This window comes from Halteromyces radiatus, assembly GCF_025201355.1.
Source record: "Halteromyces radiatus strain CBS 162.75 chromosome Unknown BX664scaffold_6, whole genome shotgun sequence".
NCBI classification, from domain to species: Eukaryota; Fungi; Mucoromycota; class Mucoromycetes; order Mucorales; family Cunninghamellaceae; genus Halteromyces; species Halteromyces radiatus.
This window is the reverse complement of record NW_026251692.1, coordinates 1450442-1474551: the sequence shown is the minus strand read 5'-3', so window position 1 is coordinate 1474551 and position 24110 is coordinate 1450442. Positions and strand designations below refer to the sequence as shown.

General features: G+C 33.8%; 10 protein-coding genes across 10 annotated transcripts; 3 read left to right on the top strand and 7 right to left on the bottom strand.

Annotated features, from left to right (window-relative positions):
* Window positions 1-2: 2 nt before the first annotated feature.
* BX664DRAFT_338328 (uncharacterized protein) lies at window positions 3-1202 on the bottom strand. The gene is made up of 4 exons (XM_051546414.1): window positions 851-1202; window positions 658-774; window positions 490-548; window positions 3-431 (listed from the first exon to the last, which is right to left on the bottom strand). Exons 1-4 carry the CDS (start codon window positions 1175-1177, stop codon window positions 203-205), a joined length of 732 nt encoding a protein of 243 aa, XP_051398427.1. The 5' UTR covers window positions 1178-1202; the 3' UTR covers window positions 3-202.
* Window positions 1203-1459: 257 nt separating this feature from the next.
* BX664DRAFT_360804 (WD40-repeat-containing domain protein) lies at window positions 1460-5229 on the top strand (the record flags this gene model as incomplete). The annotated part of the gene is made up of 9 exons (XM_051548192.1): window positions 1460-1587; window positions 1665-1851; window positions 1947-2123; window positions 2189-2713; window positions 2837-3218; window positions 3337-3448; window positions 3539-3667; window positions 3720-3942; window positions 4052-5229. The coding sequence occupies 9 exons, from the start codon at window positions 1460-1462 to the stop codon at window positions 5153-5155; spliced, it is 2967 nt and encodes a 988-aa protein (XP_051398426.1). The 3' UTR covers window positions 5156-5229.
* Window positions 5230-5463: 234 nt separating this feature from the next.
* On the bottom strand, window positions 5464-6683 carry BX664DRAFT_366430 (aldose 1-epimerase; the record flags this gene model as incomplete). The annotated part of the gene is made up of 2 exons (XM_051548523.1): window positions 5464-5895; window positions 5967-6683. 2 exons carry the CDS (start codon window positions 6681-6683, stop codon window positions 5464-5466), a joined length of 1149 nt encoding a protein of 382 aa, XP_051398425.1.
* An 88-nt stretch (window positions 6684-6771) lies between these two features.
* Window positions 6772-7910, bottom strand: BX664DRAFT_177013 (uncharacterized protein). The gene is made up of 4 exons (XM_051540015.1): window positions 7801-7910; window positions 7654-7735; window positions 7507-7583; window positions 6772-7433 (listed from the first exon to the last, which is right to left on the bottom strand). Exons 1-4 carry the CDS (start codon window positions 7804-7806, stop codon window positions 6861-6863), a joined length of 738 nt encoding a protein of 245 aa, XP_051398424.1. The 5' UTR covers window positions 7807-7910; the 3' UTR covers window positions 6772-6860.
* Window positions 7911-10564: 2654 nt separating this feature from the next.
* Window positions 10565-13118, bottom strand: BX664DRAFT_338319 (tubulin domain-containing protein). Its single transcript, XM_051546413.1, has 11 exons — window positions 13007-13118; window positions 12803-12886; window positions 12603-12712; window positions 12225-12546; window positions 12033-12170; window positions 11838-11978; window positions 11687-11754; window positions 11414-11600; window positions 11206-11327; window positions 11016-11096; window positions 10565-10904 (listed from the first exon to the last, which is right to left on the bottom strand). The coding sequence occupies exons 1-11, from the start codon at window positions 13076-13078 to the stop codon at window positions 10667-10669; spliced, it is 1563 nt and encodes a 520-aa protein (XP_051398423.1). The 5' UTR covers window positions 13079-13118; the 3' UTR covers window positions 10565-10666.
* A 33-nt stretch (window positions 13119-13151) lies between these two features.
* Window positions 13152-14481, bottom strand: BX664DRAFT_338317 (uncharacterized protein). Its single transcript, XM_051546412.1, has 6 exons — window positions 14343-14481; window positions 14155-14254; window positions 13978-14085; window positions 13804-13900; window positions 13623-13728; window positions 13152-13569 (listed from the first exon to the last, which is right to left on the bottom strand). Exons 1-6 carry the CDS (start codon window positions 14363-14365, stop codon window positions 13194-13196), a joined length of 810 nt encoding a protein of 269 aa, XP_051398422.1. The 5' UTR covers window positions 14366-14481; the 3' UTR covers window positions 13152-13193.
* A 286-nt stretch (window positions 14482-14767) lies between these two features.
* Window positions 14768-17026, top strand: BX664DRAFT_360800 (uncharacterized protein). The gene is made up of 3 exons (XM_051548191.1): window positions 14768-14906; window positions 14967-15110; window positions 15211-17026. Exons 1-3 carry the CDS (start codon window positions 14830-14832, stop codon window positions 16742-16744), a joined length of 1755 nt encoding a protein of 584 aa, XP_051398421.1. The 5' UTR covers window positions 14768-14829; the 3' UTR covers window positions 16745-17026.
* A 376-nt stretch (window positions 17027-17402) lies between these two features.
* On the bottom strand, window positions 17403-19905 carry BX664DRAFT_338314 (AFG1-like ATPase-domain-containing protein). Its single transcript, XM_051546411.1, has 3 exons — window positions 19200-19905; window positions 18970-19130; window positions 17403-18856 (listed from the first exon to the last, which is right to left on the bottom strand). The coding sequence occupies exons 1-3, from the start codon at window positions 19417-19419 to the stop codon at window positions 17798-17800; spliced, it is 1440 nt and encodes a 479-aa protein (XP_051398420.1). The 5' UTR covers window positions 19420-19905; the 3' UTR covers window positions 17403-17797.
* A 417-nt stretch (window positions 19906-20322) lies between these two features.
* BX664DRAFT_338311 (major facilitator superfamily domain-containing protein) lies at window positions 20323-22527 on the top strand. Its single transcript, XM_051546410.1, has 6 exons — window positions 20323-20682; window positions 20761-20907; window positions 20962-20989; window positions 21162-21242; window positions 21399-22042; window positions 22150-22527. The coding sequence occupies exons 1-6, from the start codon at window positions 20347-20349 to the stop codon at window positions 22441-22443; spliced, it is 1530 nt and encodes a 509-aa protein (XP_051398419.1). The 5' UTR covers window positions 20323-20346; the 3' UTR covers window positions 22444-22527.
* A 47-nt stretch (window positions 22528-22574) lies between these two features.
* BX664DRAFT_338309 (uncharacterized protein) lies at window positions 22575-24027 on the bottom strand. The gene has a single exon (XM_051546409.1). It carries the CDS (start codon window positions 23973-23975, stop codon window positions 22689-22691), a length of 1287 nt encoding a protein of 428 aa, XP_051398418.1. The 5' UTR covers window positions 23976-24027; the 3' UTR covers window positions 22575-22688.
* Between the last annotated feature and the right edge of the window lie 83 nt (window positions 24028-24110).

The following is a 24110-nucleotide window of genomic DNA, read 5'->3' as shown; positions in this document are numbered from 1 at the left end:
TCTTTTTTTTTTTTTTTTTCTATTTTGATTCAAATAAGAAACAAATTAACCATACTTTGGACTAAATCTTGATGTAATTTTTGTTTTATTGTATGATAAATGATGATGATGTAGTGTAAAGATATGTGACTAATACTAGAGTTCAAATGAGAGGCATGGTATTTTCTATAACTAAGAATTATGAATATTTTATGTCTATGATCTATTGTTTGTTGATCTTGTTCATCTTTTTGGTGTTGGACTTTGATTCCTTGGACTTTGATTCATTTGCCTTTGATTTCTTGGATTTTGATTCATTTGGCTTTGATTCTTTGGGTTTTGATTGCTTAGATTTTGATTCCTTGGGTTCCTTGGACGTTGACTTTGTGGACTTGAGTTGATCTGATTTGATGCTGGCTGATGTATCATTCTTCATATCTCCAATAGTAGTACTACAACATGATTCAGTCACTAATCAATATGATTCAACATATTCTCTTTTCCACTTACTCGGGGTTCTTCTTCAAATAAGCTTTTTGTTTCTTTGCAACACGTTTTGCTTTCTTGCGCTAAATAAATAAATAAATAAAAAGATAGGAAAAGAGATCAGTACTAGCATATATGAATGGATCCAATATACGCTACACTTATCTATATTCCTTTTTTTTTCCTACTTACGTTATGAGATGCTTCCCGTCGTTTTTCAATCTTTTCTTTGATTTTTTCCTTCATTTCAGGGGTCAATCGTTCCAATTTTTCTTGTTTAGCCGCTACTTTGGCTCGACGAATATGGCCCTAAAAAAAAGAAAACATAAAGAGTAAATCATAAATGTATTTGTTCATAATAGATCTAAAGTTAATATATTTTTACCTTTGACTTCAAATGAGCTTCCACACGGTCTTCAGATGTCAGTCGTTTGTGTGAGCAAATATTGCAGGTATAAACAAGTTCTGTTCCATCATCTTCATTATCGTCAGAAGATTGTTCTTCGTCTTCTTCAGAATCGCTACTGTCGTCGTTAAAAGGTAATTTACGTTTTTTCATGTTATTAACTTGTTTTGCTGTATAGACTTCCATATCAGAATCATCACTTTCATCAGAGGATACACCAACAAAGGTTTCTTCTACTGAATCTGGATTAAATTCATCTGATACAATACTTTGTTTCGCTAGTTCTCTACTTGCACGTTTGAACATGGATTAAAAATAAATAAGAAAAAAGGGAAGGTACCAAAGAGGAAATAAGAAAAAAAAAATTGGTCTCAACTTTTTTTTTTTTTTTTTTTTTTTTTTTTTTTGGTTGTCGGTCACAAATCAAAAAAATCAAAAAGTGGCTCATGGGGCAAGAGTTTTCCGGATCGTTTTTTTTTTTTATTTTGCATGAAATTTGATCAAAATAACTCAGATATTTCATCTCAAACTGAAAATCAGTTTTTTTTTCTCTTTTTCTTTTTTTTTTTTATTTTTCCTTTTATTATTATGACATTTGATATAGATAGACTTCATACTCAATTAAGATCATTATGGCCCAAACCACTTCGGATGCCTCTTTTATGTTCTTTAGATAAATCACTTGCTGCTCCTATCATTTCCGAAGGATGGAATGAGTAAAGTTTTAATAAAAAAAAAAAAACCGATTTTTTTTTTCATTGACAACATAATTTTCTTTTTTTATAATATATAGAATGACAAAAGGTCTCAATACTCATTACTTTCATTTAGAAGAAAATGAATCATATATTACATCCATAGCTTCCAGTGATAGTACATTAATAGCCTTAGGTTCTGGATGTCAGAATGGTAATCTTTATTTTATCAAAGAAGATGTCATTAATAAGGAAAATGAATCCACATCATCATCTCGTTTCCAGGTAAGCATGATTGATGGTGATCAAAAAATTTAAACTTTTACTTCTTTTGTTCTCCGCTAACCTTTCTTTTTTTTTTTTTTTTTTTTTTTGGAAAGCAAATTCATCATACTCAACTTCAACGTCCTATTCATTCACTCGACTGGTCCAATAATCTCTTACTAGTGGGAACAAACAAAGGTACAACTTATCTATACAACACTAGGGGATTACATAATAAGGACAATGATCAAACACCTGCCCTTGAAAAGTTAGCTGAATACCAATCTAAACATGTAAGTTTATCACCTAATCTTCAGATACTTTTTTGTCTTATTCTTGACTTTTCTTTTTGTTTTAGTTACCTGAATCATTCGTCGCTCCCCCTCACCAACGTGCACCAAATTCTCATGTGAAATGTGTTTCTTTCAGTCCTACTTTTGAAAGTGAGCCCAATCATAATGATTCACCCAACAACAACGATGATAATGGACTTTATTCATCTCTTTTCCTTACCACAGCTACCAACCACATCGAAATATGGGATATGAACCATCCTGGAAATTCCAATTTGCGTACAATAGAACCAGATAAAGGCACCATCAATACAACCCATTGGGCTTCTCTCTCACCTTATCTCATGGCGACTGGTGGCGATGAACACATTCTTCATGTCATTGATCTACGTGTACAAGAAAATCAAGGCATTATTTGGCAAGCGTATCAAGCACATTCAAGATCCATACGTACAATACAATTCAATCCTTTTCTTCCCTATTGGTTAGCTTCTGGGGGTGATGATGCTGTAGTGAATATCTGGGATCTTCGTGCTACCTATCATAAACCTTTGGCCAAGATTGATGGACATTATGGTCCTATTACATCGGTAAAATATATACAAAAAAAGATAGGCGTTCACAAAAAAAATAAAAAGAAAAAAGAGAGATTGGATACTTATTATTTCGTCTATATATTCCATATATATATATATATATATATATCTATATAGGTGACATGGGGAAATACTCGACCGGAACACTTAGTTTCTACTTGTATGGACGGGACTTTTCGCTTATGGTCATTATCGAAATATGCAATGCCTATCTGGTCAACTTATCATCAAGTAGCTGATCAAGGTACAGAACGACATATGCCTGAATGGCTTCAGAAAAGAGAACAACAACATCTTGTTGAAAGCTGGAAACCGAATAGAATGAAATCAGATCTTACTATACCTGCTGTTGACCTGGACATCGACATGGATGATTTTCCTACAAAAGATCAGACCACTCCCCTCGGTGCGTTTGGTATTGGCGAATGGGGCAAGATGCAAATTGGTCCTCTCTATTATGGTGGTTCAAATGAAAAAAGTAAAGGCAGTGTTGTTCAAAGTAATGATGAATGAATATAATTTTTTTATTCCTGGCTGTGACGATTTCTTTATTATACTCAACTTTTTTTTTTTTTTTTTTCATCATTGTGATCATTCTTTTGATTGGACGCTTATAGCTATAACATCTACTACAAGACCGGGACTATTCTACTGTGCTACAAGTTATGGTCAACTATGTGCTCAACTTTTTCGACAAACCTCTCAAGCTTTTTTGGATTATCCTCATAGGTAAAATGGTATAATCTCAAAAAAAAAAAAAAAAAAAAAAGGTTTTGGATCCACGTTTTGTGCTGATGGCTTTTCTCAATACTATGATAGATTCGATTGCAAAAAGGATCCATTATGCTACGACATCGACAAAGCTATCTTTTGTCGTCAAATAAAAATGGCAAATGACCTTATCGGTAAATTAAAGGAAATCTCAAGTTTGGATAATGATCAAAAGAAGTAAGTTTCATCTTTCATCTTTATCTGTTTTGCTAATCTTAATCTATTGTAGGCTTTATGAAAAACGTATCAGCGATTTTGAAGATCGTTTGAAAGTTCGACCTTGTATTCAGTCAAACGAATGGAAAATGGATAGTATTCCCGACCCAAATGACAAACGACTGTGGACCGACACTGATAGATGGCAATGTGCTTTGGACGCTTTTGGTAATGATCTGATCTATTGGAACTATCGACTTCCTCCAGGATGCGCATCTGTATTCAAAGATATTCCAGTAAGTGTGTGCCGTAACAAGGAAGATGGATTTATCTTGGCAATGATGGATGTATTAAATTATCTTTCTCTTTTTTTTTTTTTTTTTTTTTTTTTTTTTTTTTTTATAGCTTGATACTGGGGAACTACTTCAACCACAGTTATCTAGTGAGACCTTACAAAATGTCGCCTATAACTCAAGTGAAGCTGATTCATCTAGGATTGTAGACGAAATCACTCCAACAATGTCTTCTGTTGAATCATCAGTCAGTATTTTGGATCGTCAGGTTTCTTTACCAACAAGAAATGAAAAACGTTATCTTAGAAGATCATCTACGACACCAAATCTACCATTGGAAGCATCATCTGACTTGACTTTTTATATGGACAATGTGGGCAATAAAATCACTAACGTAGATGCATTATACATCAATACCAATAAATCTGGTTTACAACGAGCAAAAACTGCTAGCACCCAGAGGAAATTCACTCGCCAAAATTCATCATCTGATCCTTCTTTAGCAACGACAAAGCTCAAACTAGTACAATCTCGATGGGGAAAGAATAAACCAACTACAGCCAAAATCGATGATCACATGGATAATGATCTACCTACGGACATCAAATCAGGTTTCTCATTTAGTTCATTGACGGCACCATCCATTAGACGTACTCTGACGAAACGACGTAGTAAAAAAAACCATCAAGATATCAGTCACACCACTAGCATCACACCATCCTCAATCACCCCTCCTTTGAAAAAGAAAAACAACTATCCGTTTTTCTCCAACAATACATCATCCAGTGGATCCTTACCAACAGCCATCAGCAACCAAGAAGATATATCTGTCATTGCCAGTCCATCTCCTGATAACATCAGCTCTCCCAGCGATAAGTCTTCATCAGCACATACAGCTAGCACTAGTGGTGGCACAAATGTGGATAGAGAAGGAATCACCATGACGACTACCTTGGTATCCAGCCCACAAGAGAACCTTCAACAACATGACAACATCAGCAATACAGAAGAATTACAATATCACCCAAAACGACAATATCATGGTCCTTCCCTGATTGCCCCAGCTAAATCTATCCAACGCGCTTTGAGCAAAAGAATTCATCGAAAAAGGGAGAGTAGACAATCATCATCATCAACAACAACTATCGATAAAGACCCTCATCATCCATCGCCACTTGTGGATTCTTCACCTTCATCATCCAGGAATGCTCTCTAGATTAGTATAATTATGATCATCCTCTCGTCTTTTTTTTTTTAAAAAAAAAAAGTAAAAATAAAAATAGATTCTTTTTATCTCCTTTTTTTTATTGTGGTGAAGAACAATCTAATACAGTATAACGAATGAAATAGAAGGATAATAGGAAAGACTATGAAGAACAAATGTTTTTTTTTTTTTATTGATAGTCAAATATAAAAAAAAAATTCATCACTAAATAGGAAATGAAAATATCGCACGCTTTGTTAAACTAATCACTAAGATGACTACCAAAAAAAAATTTACATATATAGTCCACATTTTATAGATTAGATAACGACTTGATGTTCTTCATTGATAGCCTGGAAGCCAAACACGGTCCTACTTGCATAAACGTCGTTGTCACCATCTTGAAGTAGTACGGAAGCACGCCAATCAGGTTTGTTGGGAGCATCAGGGAATCGGCTACTTTCCAAACAAAAGCCAGCATATGGTTCAATGGGGACTTGATCCTGTGATTTCTTGGCCTTGATATGTCCAGACTCGAGCCAATTACCAGTATAAAATTGGAAAGCAGGTTCGGTTGTAGAAAAGGTCAGTTGAATACCTGTTTCTGGTGAATATGCTTCTACTGCTTTCTGAAGTGGTAAACCGGAGGTATCAGTCTTGAATTCATGATGTAGTACATAAGGATGATCATAGCCTTTGGTCTTGACGAGTTCTTGAATACGTTTGCCTATCGTTGTTCCTGCTGCGTCTCCCTATTATGCAAAAAAAAAAAAAATGAATCCAATTCTTTTTTTTTTTTTTTTTTTTTTTTTTTTTTTTTTACCGTAAAGTTCATACAAGGTGTATCAGACCATGATAGTTCTTTGCCAGTAGGAACCCCAGTTTCATCCAATTCTAAATAGCCCTTCACGTTGTCGGTCATGGAGATCTTTGTATCAAGTATAACAGGATTGACAGCCACACCAGCCAAGTTGAAATAAGTATGGTTGGTGAGATTGACAATGGTGGAGTGAAGTTGTTCATCATCGCCTCGTTTGCTCAAAGTTGCATGATAATCGATGGTCAGTGTGTCATCATTGTTGACAGTGTAGGTGACATGAGTGGTCAAGGTACCAGGATAACCTTGATCGCCATCGGGAGACACATAGGTCAGTTGAATCGAAGCCGGTTGTTGTGAAAGGATCTCTACTTGCCAGAGTTGTTTATCGAAACCGCATTCTCCACCATGTAGTGCATTAGATCCATTGTTCGTCGCCAACACATAATCTTGACCATCCACAGTAAACTTGCCTTGTCCAATACGGTTCGCAAATCGACCCACCACCGCGCCAAAGTATCGATTGTGTGGTGATTTGTACGATTCGTAATCATCAAACCCAAGAACAACATCGCGAATCTTGCCTGTCTTGTCTGGTGTGAGAATATGAGAGATGATCGCGCCATAGTTCAATACCATAACTGCTAATGTCTTGTTTTCGTTGATAAGTGTATATTGATCCACTTTAGAATCAGCAGAGAGATTCAATTTCGTTACAGTCATATCGGATAATGCAATGAAGAAAAGAGAGAGAAAAAGAAAAGCAGCATTTTTCAAGATTACATAAAAGCGGAGTCACATATCGCATATGAATAAAAAAAATTAGCCAATCACGTAACTTCCATTTTTTTTTTGATGCCTTACCATATCAGCGTATGTTCGTACATCATCATTATCAAACTAGAATGGGAGGAGCGTAAACCTGACAAAACTTGTGTGCAGTATCCGGAATATATTTTTTTTTTGTTTGGATGATTGGACAAAAGCAGGACAAGTTCCACAACCGACCATAATCATGTTCACGCTAGCATTGACATCCCAAGATATTGCATGATACCCTTTCTTTCTTGCCGGACATGATGGATTTTGACAAATGACCGTATCTAGATTGCTTGATAGTTTGCCATTCTTCTTAACATTCTTTGGATGAATCAGTTCTTGACAAAAGCAGCATAGTTTTGATATGCGGAATTCAGGTGTGATCGCAACATATGATCTTTGACTAATTTCTTTCAGAAATCTGGTGCGTCCCCCACGAAGATGGCCCTTGATAAGAGAATTAGTTCCGCGACCAGCATCACCATAAAGATACACCATCTTGCTGTCATTATTCAATGAGACACCTTGATGATGTGTTGTCACCACTTTTGCAGAAGCTTGACCTCGATAGATGTTCTTGCCTCGTTTTTGTTTCTTGACCCATTGGTTCTTGACGTAAAATTGTGACAGTGTACCAAATGATTCTTCATGAGCCTTTCAAAAAAAAAAAAAACATCAGCATCATCGTCCTGTCCTTTTTAAATATTCCTCTTTTTTTTTTTTATACCTTGAATGAGGTAAGAACACCTTTTTTGCTGGCATAGCATGAGATCCTTTGACCACCTTTCCCAGAACGTTTTAGCACTATTAAATATAAATATATAGAAAAAATGATTAGTATAATATAGTATCTACAATTTTAAGGACGACTTACAACTGCTTGATGGTCTTGTCTTTTGTGATAAGCCAGATCCTTCAGGTATTGCTTGGTACTGGCATGATGGTTGATGCATGACCTAAAAACAGCGAAAAGATATGCATTAGAAAGTGATATCATCCATTCCAATAGCATCAGATTTACCTGCATTGAGTTTTGTAACAGTTAAAGCATATATTCCACGTAATGTTTTGGCTTTATTGTTTTTGCTGGTATAGTCATTAATAATCTTGCTTTTAACTTCATCAAGTCTTAGAGTCCATATCCTTATCCAAAATATTTCCAAAAGCTTGCATCATGTAGTCCAAATAGTAGCTTTATTGCAGTTTATCTCTTGTTGACCATTTTTCTCTTGATACTAGTACGATGTACAGCTACATTTCGGTGATTCATAACGCGTCATGTATAAAATAAAAAAGAGTGGTCGAGATGGAATGTACTTTTGAGTTGTAATAAGAAAGTAAAACGTGAATCGAAATAATAAAAAAAAAATAGTCAATAAGAAGTTAAAAAAAAAAAGAAAGAAAGAAAAAAAAAAGGGTGCATCAAAGTAAAGTAGAAATAAAAAGAAATAAAAAAAAAAAAATAAAGGAGGTACGATAGAGTTGACACTTGAAACAGAGGGGAAAAAGAGAGAGAGAAGGAAAAAAAAAATGCGAGGGCACTCGAGCTATGCGCATCAATAAAATTGTGGTACTCCGAAAATAGGACTGGCAAATTAGCCAATAAAATTATCTCTTTTTGCCTGTCGTCAATAATGCTCATCAGAAGTATTTACATTTCATCATCACATTATCATCACATATTGTATCATACAAATCATCACATCATTTTTTAAAGTAAAAGTATATCATTAATCACTACCTTTTTTTCAATTCGAGAACATCAGGATATATTATAAAGAATAATCAGAATATACTTATGATAAAAAGGAGAAATCATCGGATATACAGTGTTTTCAAGGTTTTTTGTCGGGTCACAAGAAAATGCTTTTCGTGATGTTATCAAATAAAAAATCGTACTTTCCCAAAATGAATGGCGCATTACCACTTTTTCAGATATCGCTCTAGAGATGTCGGTAGAGTACATTAAAAACACACAACACATTGATGATAACTTGTTTATTAATAATAAAAGACAGAAAAGAAAAGTAACATAGGCTTTTCATATTTTTAGCAGCTTTGGGTGTTGTCCATAATTTTTTAGGTATCAATTGATTGATGATTCATGATCGATGATTCATGATTGATGATATGTGATAACGGATGATTGTATATTGGATGATTACAGGATAGATGATGGATGACTGTATGATGGATGATATGTGATAATGGATGATTATATGTTGGATGATTGTATGATTGCATGATGGATGATGAAACATTGTCGTCAATCACTGTACAAATCTCTGATAAAATACAAAATACTTCATTCTGGTTACCTTCTGACAGAACAGCATTTTCTTTTTCTTTTCCTTTTTTCTTTGAAAAATGTCAAAACACTCTTTTATCAGCCAACATGATAAATCAAATATAATAATGATGATTCATCACATCAATGGAAATTAAAAAATACAATAATAAATGTGCTGTACACAATCATACTACCATTTAAAATAGAACAACTAAAAAAAAAAAAAAAAAAAAAAAAAAAAAAACTAGTCATTAAACTAAAACACAGCAAAAACAAGTCAGTACCATGTATCACTTAGTACATAAATATTGTAATAGTAGAATTTAATGTAGAACATCTATGTAATTAACTTTATTATTAAGAGAGAAATGTTGCTAACACTAAAAAAAAAAAGAAAAAAAAAGATGAAGTAGATACTAAAAACAATAAAGTAGATGATAAATTAGATACAATATAAAGAGAGAAATGTTGCTAACACTAAAAAAAAATTATGAAGTAGATACTAAAAATAATAAAGTAGATACTAAAAAAGACAAATGATAAATTAAATACAATAGAAAGAGAGAAATGTTGTTAATACTAAAAAAAAATGATGATGAATTAGATACGATATAAAGATAGAAATGTTGCTAATATTTAAAAAAAAATGATAAAACTCGCTTACATCTTGTCTCATCATTTTATCTACTAAAATTAGCTCATAATTGCAAGGGTGATTCATTTTCTTATAAAGGGATCCCTTTGATTTAACTTTTTTTTTTATTTCTTTACATTATATTCATCTTTTTGGCTTACTGCTTCCTTTTTGGTCTGTCTTCCTTTTTCTTTGATCTGTCTTTTTCTTTACACACATTCTTTAATTGTTCAACGTATCTCAATTGACCTGCTTCTATTTTGTTTTTGGGCTTGACCGTGGTCGCTAATGCGCATTTGCGTGGTTACGGTCAGCCTTTTTTTTTTATATTCAACAATTTCCGGGATGGTTATCGCCATCCTACTTTCACCGTAGCGATACGGTGATCACGTTACACTTAAATGGTAAGCTAGTGAAATATTTTTATCTGGATAAGTATTACTCATTTTTTTTTTTTTATATGTTAACTTGGTGAACTCAATTGGTGGATTTCTTCTTTTTTTATTTTTTGATTACTCTTTCTTTCATGATATCTATTTTCTTATATTCTCTATTTGATTATGCGACAATTATATTTTTTTTTTTCTTCTGTCATTTATTTTCTATCCTTACGATATTTTATTTCCTATTTTTGCGCCATCTTATTCTTTGAATTCCGTCATTTATTATTGAATAAAGTGTACTGAAATATTGTTAACTGTTTGACATACTTATCGAAAAATGAGTTACTTGTAATGGAGTACGATGCTTGAGAGAAAGGAAAGAAAAGACTAAAGAAATGTAGGAGGATTGTTTGTGGATTAACGCATTTGTTTTTCTATGTACCTGAAGAAATACACAATCCTATTTTTTTGTGATTTATGGTAAATATTAAGAGCATTTATTGATGTCAATAAAGGAATAATAAGGATCAACTAACTCAGTGCATTAATAGAGTAAGAGCGTAATAAGGGAGGAACTGGTTCATTTTTCATCCGGAGTATATACATCAATCAAATTCATCATATCTTCCTTCGTTTCCAAAAAGTCGTCCCTTGATAGTCCATAATCCCCTTCCGCATATTCAAAATATTCCGTCAGTGATATTGTCTTTGTTGCATCCAGTTGTGTTTGTAGTACATGCGCCATATTGGAGTTGGTGGAAAAGTATGAGAGCATAGGCACAGTCGATGGTTGTTGATCATTCATGTGAGAGCTTGAACTTTTTTTTTTAAAAAAAAGGAGAAAGAAAATTTCGTTTAGTAAGAGAATAAAAAAAAAAAAGAAAAGAAAAAGGGCTACGATAGATCATCCTAATTCATTTCATACTTACATTGTTCCATCAGGTTTGATCATATGAGAGAAGAACTTGGGATAAGAATCAGGAAGTGGATAAGGAGAATCAACAAATGCCCTATTTGATTATAAAATACAAAAGCAAAATAAAGACATGTGAGATCAATGACGCTTATTTGTTTTTCATAAAAAAAAATAGATAAATCAAATATTCGCTAGCCACCTACCTAGTCTGCAAAGGGTTGTTCTCCTCTTTGAATGATTTCAGGATTTGGTTGACATAGTTTGATGACGATTCACTAGAAGGACAACCACGAATAACAATAGATTCACCATATACTTCTTTGGCCTAGAACGGAAAGTAGCAAATATAATTAGTGTCATTCAGTTGTTTACATCCACCTTTCTTTTTTTTTATTTTTTTTTTTTATATACCTTTTGAGTGCCGGGAGAAGAGAGATCAAGTAATGGCAGCAATGGATCAAATGATACTAGGGTTTCATTGTATCCATGTTCTGATATTGGTAATGGGAAGGATGTACCAATACTCGCAAGTTTCGTGTCTCTTCTCCAATTCAATAATCCATCTAGTTCATCCAATCTTGACTTGGTTTTCTTTAGTCTAACCAGTACAAGTACATTAAGAAAGTAAGTAAAAAAAAAAAAGTCATTTCATCCTGTTATAAGAGCTGGATCTAGGAATCTTACCTATAAGGAGTAGTGACTGTTTCGATAGCTGCTGAGAGGATGGCGCTTGTATGATACAGAGATTTGCACTATAAGATGGAAGAGAAATAAGGGTTATATTCATTCATATTCACAAGATATTGCTCTTTTTTTCTTTTTTCGTTTATCTTACATTTGGACGAATATATGAAGCCAATCCACACGCCTGAATACAATCATATGTAGGATCATATAATGGAATATATATGGAAGATAAACTTGATAGCCTTGTAGTACTAAGGACACGGTTCAAAGATTTCTTTTGTTGCCAACGCTAAAAGAAACGCTGTCAGTTTTATATCATCATATGATTCTCTTCTATTCTTACCATGTTACCCGAAGAATCGCTGGCCATCACACCAAAAGTAAGAATAGTTGATTTGGAGAATTCATCACGAATATTGTTCAATAATTCTTCTGTAAATCCACCAAAAGCATCGTCAACACCTGCAAATAATTGGAAACCCTATCATAATCCATATTAGTAGACAAATATAATAAGGAATATAAGAGTGCTTACTTGAAGTTGATCACATTCTTCGACCATATTTCTAAACGCGTTTTCAAATATATCAGCTTCCTTTTCATTATCAGCATAAGCTTGTCTTCCAATAGTATAAGTATCGAAAGGGGACAAAGGATCGTCAGCTTGATGAGTGGCAATTGAGTTGAGCGCACGAGGATGATAATAAACGCGGTTAAAATCAGACCATGTTGTCACTGTTTGGTCTAATTGTGGCACTGCGTCTGTCAAAGTAGTACGTCCTTCTTCCAATAATTCTAATTGTTGCTGATATGGATGTTTTTCGATTTCAGAAGAGATTGTGTTCACACCTTGATCCCTATGAAAAAAAAAGAAAAGTTAAGATTAAGTTATTTGACATAATCTTGACCTTACCATTCTACTCCAGTATCTACACCACTATAAAGTTTGTTGTATTTTTGTAATGAACCGAACCCACCTTTCAAATCATAGATTAAAGCTCTTGGCGTATAAGTTTCGACACCCTACTTGTTAGCCAGTCCATTGTTTGCAGTTGAAACAAAAAGCATAGGATTAATAAAATATTGGTATAAATAAATTTATATATAACATACTAAAGAGGATATACCAGCACGGAACAAGACATCATGTTCAAACTCGGGTTCAAGGTCTGAATCACCATAATTGAAGTAAGCCTCCTAATAAAAAATACATAATAATATCATAAAAAAAAAGTGAGAACGATATATATATATATATATATATATATATATATATGGGTAAAAAGAAGCTTTATTTCTATCGTCATAAAGGAGTACCTGAGTATTCCAAAAGTGAGTACCAATGTAACTAGCAGTAGGACCGAGTTGTAGGGTAAGGATTTCACGCATAAAAAGGAATATATATATGAATGTATGTACAAAAAAAAAAAAAAAAAAAAAAAAATGGAGAAAAAGAGTGTAGAAAAAAAAAAAAAAAAAAAGAGGCGGGAATCCAATCTAGATATCAGTAGTGGCGTCGTTTTGCTTGCTGAGCTTGATCCGTTTCATGCCTATTATACTGAGAATTGTATTGTTGCTTTCTTGGGTCTTGAAAAGTTGTTGCCAGATCATCACCATAAATAACAGATTTCACTCGTATACGTTCCATCTTTTCTCTTTCTAATCGTTGAGCGCGTAACTCTTCAATGGATGGTGATGATGTTGATTTTCGTTTCTTATCCGATTTTCTTTTCCGAGAGCGATCATGTTCATCTAGTTTCCGTTTATTTGAAGATCGATCTTTTTTTTGATGATGATGATGTGATGTCTCTTTTTTATCCAGATGTGATTTGATTGTTTCCAATGGATCATCACTAAGAGTGATAGCTTCCCGTTTGTACCTAAGAATATATAGGTTAGTCTTTTCTTATATCATCTAAATCAAGTAAGATACCTTTGTTGCAAATCCTTGTCATGTCTTGATTTAATATATGGTTTTGATATGTGATCATCCGAATAAATATCACGTTCCTTTTTAGCATACCAAGGTGAATCATCATCTATACGAGAAAAAAAAATAAACCTTTAGTATGAAAGTAAGAACATTCTTTTCGAATTTTCATGTTATTACTTACCTTTTGCCCCTTTATCCAAGTACATATTAAATTGTTGTTCTTTCTTGTTCTGTCTTTCTTTTTCCTCAGCCAAAACTTCCTCATTCTGTTGAGCAGCCTAAATAAAAATAAAAAATAAAAATAAAATTAAAATGAATCAATAATGTATTTGTCTTTAGTATTTATCTTTATTACTTGTTCAGCTTCAGCAAACAAACGGAAAGGTTCAACAACATCCTTTTGATATTGGAGTTGATTATTTGCAGCTTTTTGTCGAAGTAACTGTAATCTTGCTTCACTATCCTAACAACGCAGAATGATGTTGTCAGTACTAAACTACAATATATAAACAAAAACTGTTGATTTACTTACAGCTAAAATGGATCGTTTGTCTTTGGCTTCTTGTTCCTCTTTCGCTTTTGCTTCATCCTTTCGCACCTTTTCAATGTTCTTTTTGTTGTAAACATGCCAACTAAAATGAAGTAAAAAAAGAAATAACTAAGTATTAGAATCTATTTCTTTTTTTTTTTTGGAGAAAGGCATTGTTTTTTTTAAGCTACCTTTTATGAGGTAAGATGTTCATATTATATGATATATATATATATATAAAAGTTCAACTAGTTCAAAAAGAGACGACAACAGAAAAAAAACAAAACAAAAGAAAAAAAAAACAATTGAACAACGTTTCATATCCGTCTGTTTTGAAGTCCGCTTTCAACCGCATAAAATCGAATATGTAAGCGAAATGATGATCTACACTATGATGAAGAAGGCGTAAAGATCATAGTTGGTCATGTTACATTCTATTTTTCTTTTTTTATCACTCTCTCCTGAAAAATAATCAGTCATAAATTTGTTTATGACTCCTGGACTTGATTTCCCCCCCCCCTTCTCACTTCCCTCCCTTTCCTGAAAAAAAAAAAAAAAAACCTGTATTTAAAAAAAAAAAATTGTCATTTTGGTGCCTTTTTTTCTTTTTCTTTTTCTTTTTATTATTCTCTTTTAGTTATTTTATTTGTATTTTCACTTTTTTATCTTAAAAATAGCATGAAAAAAGTCCACCATGAACTAGCAATCAACCATCAGCGTGCTCACTCTATGCCAGTTGGTCCGTTTTATCACAGGCAAGTTAATCAAAGATATAAACCCTATATATAATAAACTTTTTTTTTTTTTTTTTGTAGTAATCCATACTCCCAGTCAAAAGAATTACTAAATACAACAACAATTCCTAACAAACGAAGACACCCTATCAGTATTGAAGATGGTTTACTTTTTAATCTAACTCAAGTTCATGTACCTTTGTATCAACAAGATCAATCTACTCTGTAAGGTTCAATATATTATTTATAATATCTTTTATTCCCCCCTTTTTTTTCCACGTGTCTTATATTCTTTTTTTTTTTTTTTTTTTTTTTTTTTTTTTAGTTGTCAAGTGGAACTCAAATGCAAAGTAGATCGAGGATTCTTCTTATGTGAAGAACATTGGACGTGTTATCGGCGCAATTATTTTCAACTTACTACTACCTTCACTACACACTGCAATGAAAATCAACCATTCTATATACAACCACAGCAACAAAAACAGCAGCAACAACAACCTACACCTCCTACTGAGGGTGAATTTTCTCACAACAACAACAACAACAATTCAACTGATTCTTTGGTACCTGTTCAGGCATTTTATATTCAATTAGCAGCATCAGCATCAGATGGGAACAAAGGTGTTGGATTAATTCAATTAACGGCAAAACGTGATAAAGGTCCTCAACAAGTACCTTGTATGCAACCAATTCAACCTGGAGGTGGACTTCCTTTACACTATCCTCACGACAACTCCCAACGTACTGTTACCTATGAACGTCTACAATTCAAATCAGCTACTGCAAATAATGGAAAGAAACGTGCTACTCAACAATTCTTTTATTTGACTGTCCAACTCATTGCCCAAGATATCAATCAATGTCATCACATCATTGCAACTAGTCAATCTGCTCCTTTGGTTGTTCGAGGAAGAAGTCCTGGTCATTATGCTGATACTGAACAACGCATTCAACGTCACCCATATACAAAATCATCGACTAAAATCAAAAGGAAAAAGGAGAATCAACAACAAACTTCTGAAAACGATATTCATGTATCTATACCTCCTTCTCCATCTTCTTTATCACCTATCCCAATGCCTGTGATCAATTCAGCTATAGATACGGCATCATCAAAACAAACTTCTTTTATTCAACACCATCATCCAACTCAAAATCAATCTGCAACATTACCTCCAACCACTACTTCTCCTTCGACTTCTAGTACAAACACAACTCGATCCATATCATCATCATCATTATCGTCCACATCGTCCACCATCATCCCACCCACCATACCTAGTGATGCGTCTTCTTCTTCAATGTTTTATATGAATGATTTGCCCACTTCTTTCAATCCTCATGGTAGATCTTTCAGTGCCAACGATTCGGCATGGCATTTACGACAACAACATCTCAATAGTCATCATTCGCAACATCGTTCAACTCAACAGCTACAAGATACTTGGAGTGGAATTCATTTGATGACACCTTCATGGGAAGATAGACACCGAACAGATTCAACTGCTACCTTTGGATCCTATGTGACACAAGAAGAATCCATCATGTCTCCACCGCCTTCTTCTTATCGAACAGATTTTCATTCATCATCGCCTTCACCAACAACATCTGGAACACAAACATTGACTCATCCGATTCAACAAGGCATTTCATCTCAACAATCTGCATTTTCTTCTACCACCTTATCATCCAAGTCCATCACAGATGATTATAGACGTGAACGCACATGCGATAATGACAATGAACAACATCATACAACTGATCTCTCCACTACTTATGTACTTTATCCAAATACACCCTGGGACGCAAGACAACATGGTCAGCTTACTGATTACAATCAAGAGGAAAACAAGCAATGATTGGACAAACCGGATATTATTTTTACCCCCCTCCTTTCTCTATCATTGTTGTTGTTTGTATAGTATCAATATAGTTTCTCCCTTTCCTTTTTATAAATATATATATACAACTATCTATTGGGTCTTATTTTTGTAGTATTAGCAATTGTAGTCTCTCCCTTTCCTTTTTTTTTTATCATTATTTATATTCCTTCCTTTTTTTCGAATTTCCCTTATAATAAGAATACATATCAATGTTTTATTCTTATTCGTAAATCCGTCTTTTTTTTTTTTTGTTTGCTATACATATATAAGAATGAAATGAATAAAATCATTACTTTTTACTATCAAATTCGTATGTTACACTGATCAAAGGAAGTGTCGTCAAAAAAAAAATTATTATTACATTGACAAGGGATGAACCTTGACAACGATGATTAATGTAAGCAAGTCTCTCTTGAACTCCTAGATTATTATTTATCTATTTAGTGTATCATCTTGGTATTTTTCACACACACATATTCCTATATAGAATCCAGTTTCATTCACAGTCAATATTCTCCCTATTTCCAAAAACAAGTATTTTTTTTTTTTGTTTTGGAAATTGGTACGTTCTCACACTCTTTTTGCATATGTTGTTGGACGGCAGTTTGGATTTTTTTTTTTTTTTTAACCAGGAGTTAAATCAATCTAAATGACGACTTGATGAAAAATAAGTGGTACAAAGGAACTGCATAGGTGATGATTGTTGATAGTTGCCCTTAAGATGCATGAATTCAGTGAGATCAAGCTAAAGGTATAGATATATCATCATCCATTTATCTCATCGGTCTGAACAACAATTACCATATCTCGTCATCATTTCAAAATACCAACTCATGACATTTCGCTCAACTTGGAACGATAATTCAAAGATCTTTATTTAGAAAGGATATATATCTATAAAGATAAATCAGTATAAACTAGATGATGATATACAATAAAGAGACAAAGAGAAAAAAAAAAGATAAATGACGTAAATGTACTACAGTAAACAAAAAAAAAAGATCTAATAAACTATATTAACACACCAAACTATAATAATTCCTTGTTGACCCAATCTTTGCTTTGCATTTGAATCAAACGAGACAGAGCTCTTTGGAAGGCAAAGGCTTCTTCTTGACCAGAAAAAAGAGGAGAGGAAATATCAGCCACATTGAGATCATCCATCATACGTCGCATTTCGTCATCCATGGCTTCACGACCTTCATCAGCATTGAATATGTCTAGCATTGAGTTTTCAGCAGAGGCGACCAGAGTAGTTTTGGATTCATACATAGCGTCAATTAAAGTAATAAAGCGACGGGCCTCAGCACGGTGTTTCATCGTCATATGTGGAATATCGGTAAGAACGATGGTGTGAAAATGCTTCACCATTTCAAGGTAATCTGCAGCAGAGAGAGCGTTGGCACAGACATCTTGGAATCGCACACGAGCCACACCATCGGCTTGTTCAGGGATGACCAATGATCGGCCTAAAAAATGGAGGGTCATTGGCGTCAGAGGTTTGTTGTGTGTCAGTTGGCGAGTGATGCGGTCAATTTCACGTTGAGTAGCAGCATTATTTGGATGCAAAAAGACAGGTTTTGCTGTTTGTTCACGTTCGATCTTGCGATAATCCGTTCCAGAGTCCAAAGACAACACATCACATTTCTTCATCAAAAGATCAATGCACGGAATAAATGATTGCCGCTGAATGCCATTCTTGTATAGTTCTGTCGGATGTCGATTCGATGTCGTTACAAGTACCACTCCACGATCAAATAATTCTGTAAATAACTTGCGTAGGATCATTGCATCGGCTATATCAGTCACTTGGAATTCGTCGAAACATAACACATAACTTTCTTTGACAATATCATCAGCAAGAGGTGAGATCGGATTGGAAATATTGGGGTATTTCTTCTTGATATGATGAATCCGAGCATGGACATCAAGCATAAAGGCGTGGAAGTGCACTCGTCGTTTGCGTTCAATAGGTAGTGTGTCGTAAAATAAATCCATCACCATTGTTTTACCAGTACCCACATTACCATATACATATAGTGACATTGGTGCCTTACTTCTTGAAGGAGTAGCAAATAATTTGGAGATCTAATCATTTATATCGTGGTATTATATAAAAAAAAAAAAAGAAAGAGGGAACGAATGAGTTTATGTCATCTTAACAATGGAAATAATATCATATAATTTCTTTGTTTTCTTACCGAGCCAACAAGACTAGGGCTCATAGTGGCTTTTGTTTGTGGAGTGTAGCTTTGCAAATCATGCCATAAACGGTCTAAATACTTGACAATACTTCGTTGATGAGGATCACTATGTACTGAACCACCGGCTGTAATAGAATCATATTTGGTCAAAGGAGAAACTAGATAGAAAAAAAAAAGAGTGAGTTGACTGATATTGATAGATCAAAAAAAAATCAAATTAATATCACCTTGACGTTGTTGTTGCTGTTGCTTTTGTTGCTGTTTCTTTTGGTCTTTTGTTCGACTGGGCATATAAGTAGCTTCTGGGAAAAAATCATGAGTAGTAGCTGATGAATAAGGTCGACCATATAATAGAAAGGTGGTATTTGCTGACAAACGAGAAGGAATGATTCGTATAGTTGTCCTTGGCACACTTCTTTTGATAATATGAGTGGATTGTCTTAACATGCTGTTGGATAGAGATAAAAGAAAAGAAAAAAAAAAAAGGAGAAATTTGAATCCATCCAAAAGGAATAGTGGACAGAAAACAAAAAAATTCTATTGGTGATTTCAATAGGCGATCACATGCTTCCTCCGCAAACTTCCTTGGAAACTTTTTGCCGGGTTTGATATCCTTCGTTCACAAAATTACCACTTCATGCTGTCGGAGGTCGAAGGTAGGTGATTGATATAGTCAGTATACGAACAATAGGCTAGACACTATTTTGTTAATGTATATTCATCATATATTATTTCGATAATGATTTTTCTTCAGAAGGAAAATAAAATTGATTATATAGCATGTGGATGATAATGATGATCGTTTTAATTGTTGTATGATTGGTAATAATGAATTACAAACATTTGTGAGAATATTAAAGCGTGATGCAAAACATAGTGATGATTTGGAAAAAGTAGGAATATAAGAAACTACAAAAGAAAACAAAAAAAAAAGTAGAAGGAAAGGAAAGAAGAAGAAGAAGAAAAAGGGAAAAGGAAAATGAAAAAGAATTAGTTTATATATTTCTTTTAGATTCATATCATATGTGAAAATCCCAAGTCTTAACAATTTCCTTTACAGAACAATTTATTGCTTTTTTTTTTTTTATGGGATACAACATTTCCTTTTGTAGTCTTCATCAAATTCAACCTTGTATATTTTTTTGTTTGCGGTTTCAATCTCCATATATTATTCACAGTATTTTTTTTTTTTTATTGTTTTGCAATACCCATCACTTTATTCTTCTCTAGGTCAGTATGCCTCACCATGTAAAATCACTTTTTTACAGGTACATTGGTGAATTTCAAATCTCCGACTTCTAATCTTTTTTTTTTTTTTTTTTTTTTCTTTTTCTCTCTTCTTTTTTCCCTCTGCGTTTATAAATATAATAATACATGGACAACCATTCCAGTAGTGGTATCACGTCTCATACCAAGCTGGATGTCATTAAATCCGATACTATACGACAACGTACCATACCAAGTCATCGTTCAGACCAATCAACTATACTTTCCTTGGATCCCAACATTGAACGACGACTTTTAAGAAAGTTGGACTGGCGTATTGTACCATGGATCTTCATTCTCTATTTTCTTTCAGTAGAAGATCGTGTCAATGTTGGTTTTTCCTTTACCATGAATAAACAACAAGGTCATGACTTGGCTACTGCGGCACATCTTACAGCTCGTGAAAATAATATCGGTTTGGGACTCTTTTATGTTGCTTATATCGTAAGTTCATTTTCATTAGTTGGTTTTAGTTTTCTTGTTGCAAAATACTGATATGATTTTTTTTTTTTTTTTGGTTAGTTCTTTGAAGTACCTTCTAATTTGATCATGGCCAATGTGAACCCTGCCTACTGGATTGCGCGAATCATGATTACTTGGAGCATTGTTACATGTTGTATGGCTGCTATTTCTCAAGCTTGGCATTTCTACTTATTACGATTCTTGCTAGTAAGTATTGAAAATTATTTGTAGTATAGATCTTAATTTATTTATTTATTTTAGGGTGTCTTTGAAGCTGGATTTTGGCCTGGTAAGAAAAGATCATCAACTGTCGTAAATATCACTTGTTTACTAATGAATCATTTCAATATTCATATTTGTTGGATGAAAAAGGCATTGGTAAGTCTACATCATATGTTAATAATGTTTTATACTAAATCATTCGTTTTTTTTTTCCTCATTTTTCTCTTGATATATTATAGCTTATTATACTACATTATGGTATAGACCTGAAGAAATCTCGTCCCGTATTGGTATCATGTATCTAGCTGGACCAGCATCAGGTAGATTAAAATCGATAATTTTTTTTTTTTTTTTTTTTTTTTTTTTTTTTTTTTTTTGCTGTCAATCATGAATACTAACCGCTTTTCTTTTCTTTTTTTTTTGTTTTTTTTTTTAAAAAAAAATCTTTCATCGAACTAAAATACAACGTTCATTAGGTGCTTTTGGTGGACTTATATCGGCAGGAATTCAATTAATCGATATGCGAGGTAATCTGTATGGATGGCAATGGTTATTTTTGATCTCTGGGCTACTATCATTGGTTTTTGGATTCGCCACCTTGTTTGTACTACCTTCCAAACCAGATCAATCAAAAGGATTTTTAACCGAAGAAGAAACACGGATGGTACAACAACGGATTGACAAAGGACATCAGGATATGTTGGAGAACGATAATAATAATGGCAAGACAAGCAAGAAAACAGTGGTGATGCGTGATTTGAGGAATCTTCGAACTCAATTGATGGATTATAAAGTATGGTTGTTTTGTGTGTTATACTTTACTCCTGTAATGGCGGCCACCTCACTTGGTTACTTTTTACCAAAAATTGTTCAACAAATTGGTACTTATGATTCGATTCAAGTTAGTTTGATGAGTATCCCTCCCTATGTATTTGGTGGCCTCATGGTGCTTATTGTGACTCGATTAAGTGACAGATGCAAGGATCGCGGATGGTTTATCATTGGTATGTGCTTGACTTCGTTTACTGGTTTTGTTATCCTTAGCTTTACTAAATCTGTGGGTACAAGGTATTTTGGTTTGATGGTTGTGGCTGGTGGAACTTATCCTACAGTACCTTTGGTAAGATCATATAAAATATAACAAATGATGTGTGTGATGATGAACTCATTGTATTTATTCTTTTTATGTATCCATGTTGACATTACATACAATGATGTCTCTTTTAGAGTATGGCATGGACAGCAAATTCCAAAGAAGATGCCGTGGCAGTAGCATCAGCAACAGGAATTGTATCATCGGTGGCCAACGTGGGTGCTTTGATATGTACATTCGCACTTTATTCTGGATGGGAAGCCGATGCTCCAAATTATATGGGTTCAAATATGGTTGTTGGCGGTGCTATGTTATTAGCTGCAGTTTGTGCTGTGGTGCTCAAATTTCGACTGAAACAACTGAATAAAATGATTGACACAGGAACCAAGGTTGGAAATGGTGGAAGAGATTATCGATACCTTTTGTAGTTTTATATATATATATGTATATATATTTTATTTTATTTTTTAGTGTAATTCTGTTATTGATGATATGTAATAAATATGTTCCTTCTACTCATATATTTATATATTGGTGTTGTCATGAAGACATGAAATAGTTTTTTATAATTATAATTCTTTTTATTTTTTATTTTTTTATAATATATATTAAACTTTGAAAACACTATAAAACAAATGAAATAAAAATACTAACTACATTAAGGCTAATAAAACTAGTTGGATTTCTTGATACGAAGTTTGAGGTTTTCAGGCTTTTGAATGCGTTGTTCACGGTAAAGACAGTAAATAGAGAGAGAGCTACCAGGACCAATCACGATCAAACCAAGAAGTACACATAGGAATACCAAAACACCATCTTCATACAAAGACCACATAGAAAAAACAGTCGTAACTACCAATAAATCAAGAAGAAGGACGTGTCCAGAGAAGAATTGGGCAACTTCCACAGGAGTGAGGTTAGCAGAAGGCAATGTTTTAGTTAATACCATGATCAAACTATCTTTGAGATGAACGCCATCCATCTTGATCAACGCGAGCGATCCATAGTAAATAAGAAGGTTGGTGACGGCCAAGATGAGATATAATTGTTCAACACTTGCCTTACTCTGTGCCATACGAATCCGCTGTCGTTGTTGATTTACATCGCCATCGTTGTTCTCGTCATCTTCGGTCATGATCACATCCACTCTCTTGGTTGTTGTTGTTGATGATGATGATGATACCTCAGTTGTTTCTGTCAGTGTCGTTTGTGTCAGTGTTGTTGTTGTTGTGGTATCTTCTTCAATCAAAGGCATAACACGATCATCCTTCAAAAGAGGTGTAAAAATCCAAGTCAATCCCGTGTAAAGTAATTGAACCAAAATAGGAGCAAATTGCCAAACTGTAATGAATTGTAGAGCAAGCGAGGAATCAAAATCTGCCACCAATTCTGTTGTCATTAGTAAAGATGGAAGACCATATCCAGCCAGGAGGGACACAAGAATAGCGGTGGAACGGGCAGGAGACACCATGACGGGCACAGAGTTGTCATCAATGGAACTATCGGCATTTGTTGGTTGTTTGGTACGAGAAACAAAAGATCTTGAAGTCAGAACAAATAAAGGCATCCATAACAGAGAGGATACTAAAGCAATAGTCAACACGTTGGCCAACATACCCCAAAACATAAACCATGTCATAATATGATACTTGGAATAACCGTTACGCGAGCCTTCTACAGCCATAATAGCTTGTACTGTTCCAAATAAACCGAGTAGCACATGAGTCACTTTGAGTCCAATATAATCATCCATAGCACGTTGGAAAAACGCCACTACAATACACAAGAATCGATCCACAGCATCAACGTGTGTAAATGTCACGGGTGAGAACTGGCACGTCGTTTGTACATTAGGATCAACCATATCGAGACCTGATTGAATCATTGGTATTGCAAAGTAGCCAAATGTCGCACTACTAAGAGCAAAACATAAAGGTAATAAATGTTCTTTGTTTATCATATCAACAAAAATAAAAAAAAAAGAGAGATTTAATCAAGTTAACAAAAAAAAAAAAAAAAAAAAAAAAAAAAAACGAAAGAAAAGGTTAAAAAAAAAAGTTTCAAATTAAAACTGAGTTCAACTAGATGTTGTATC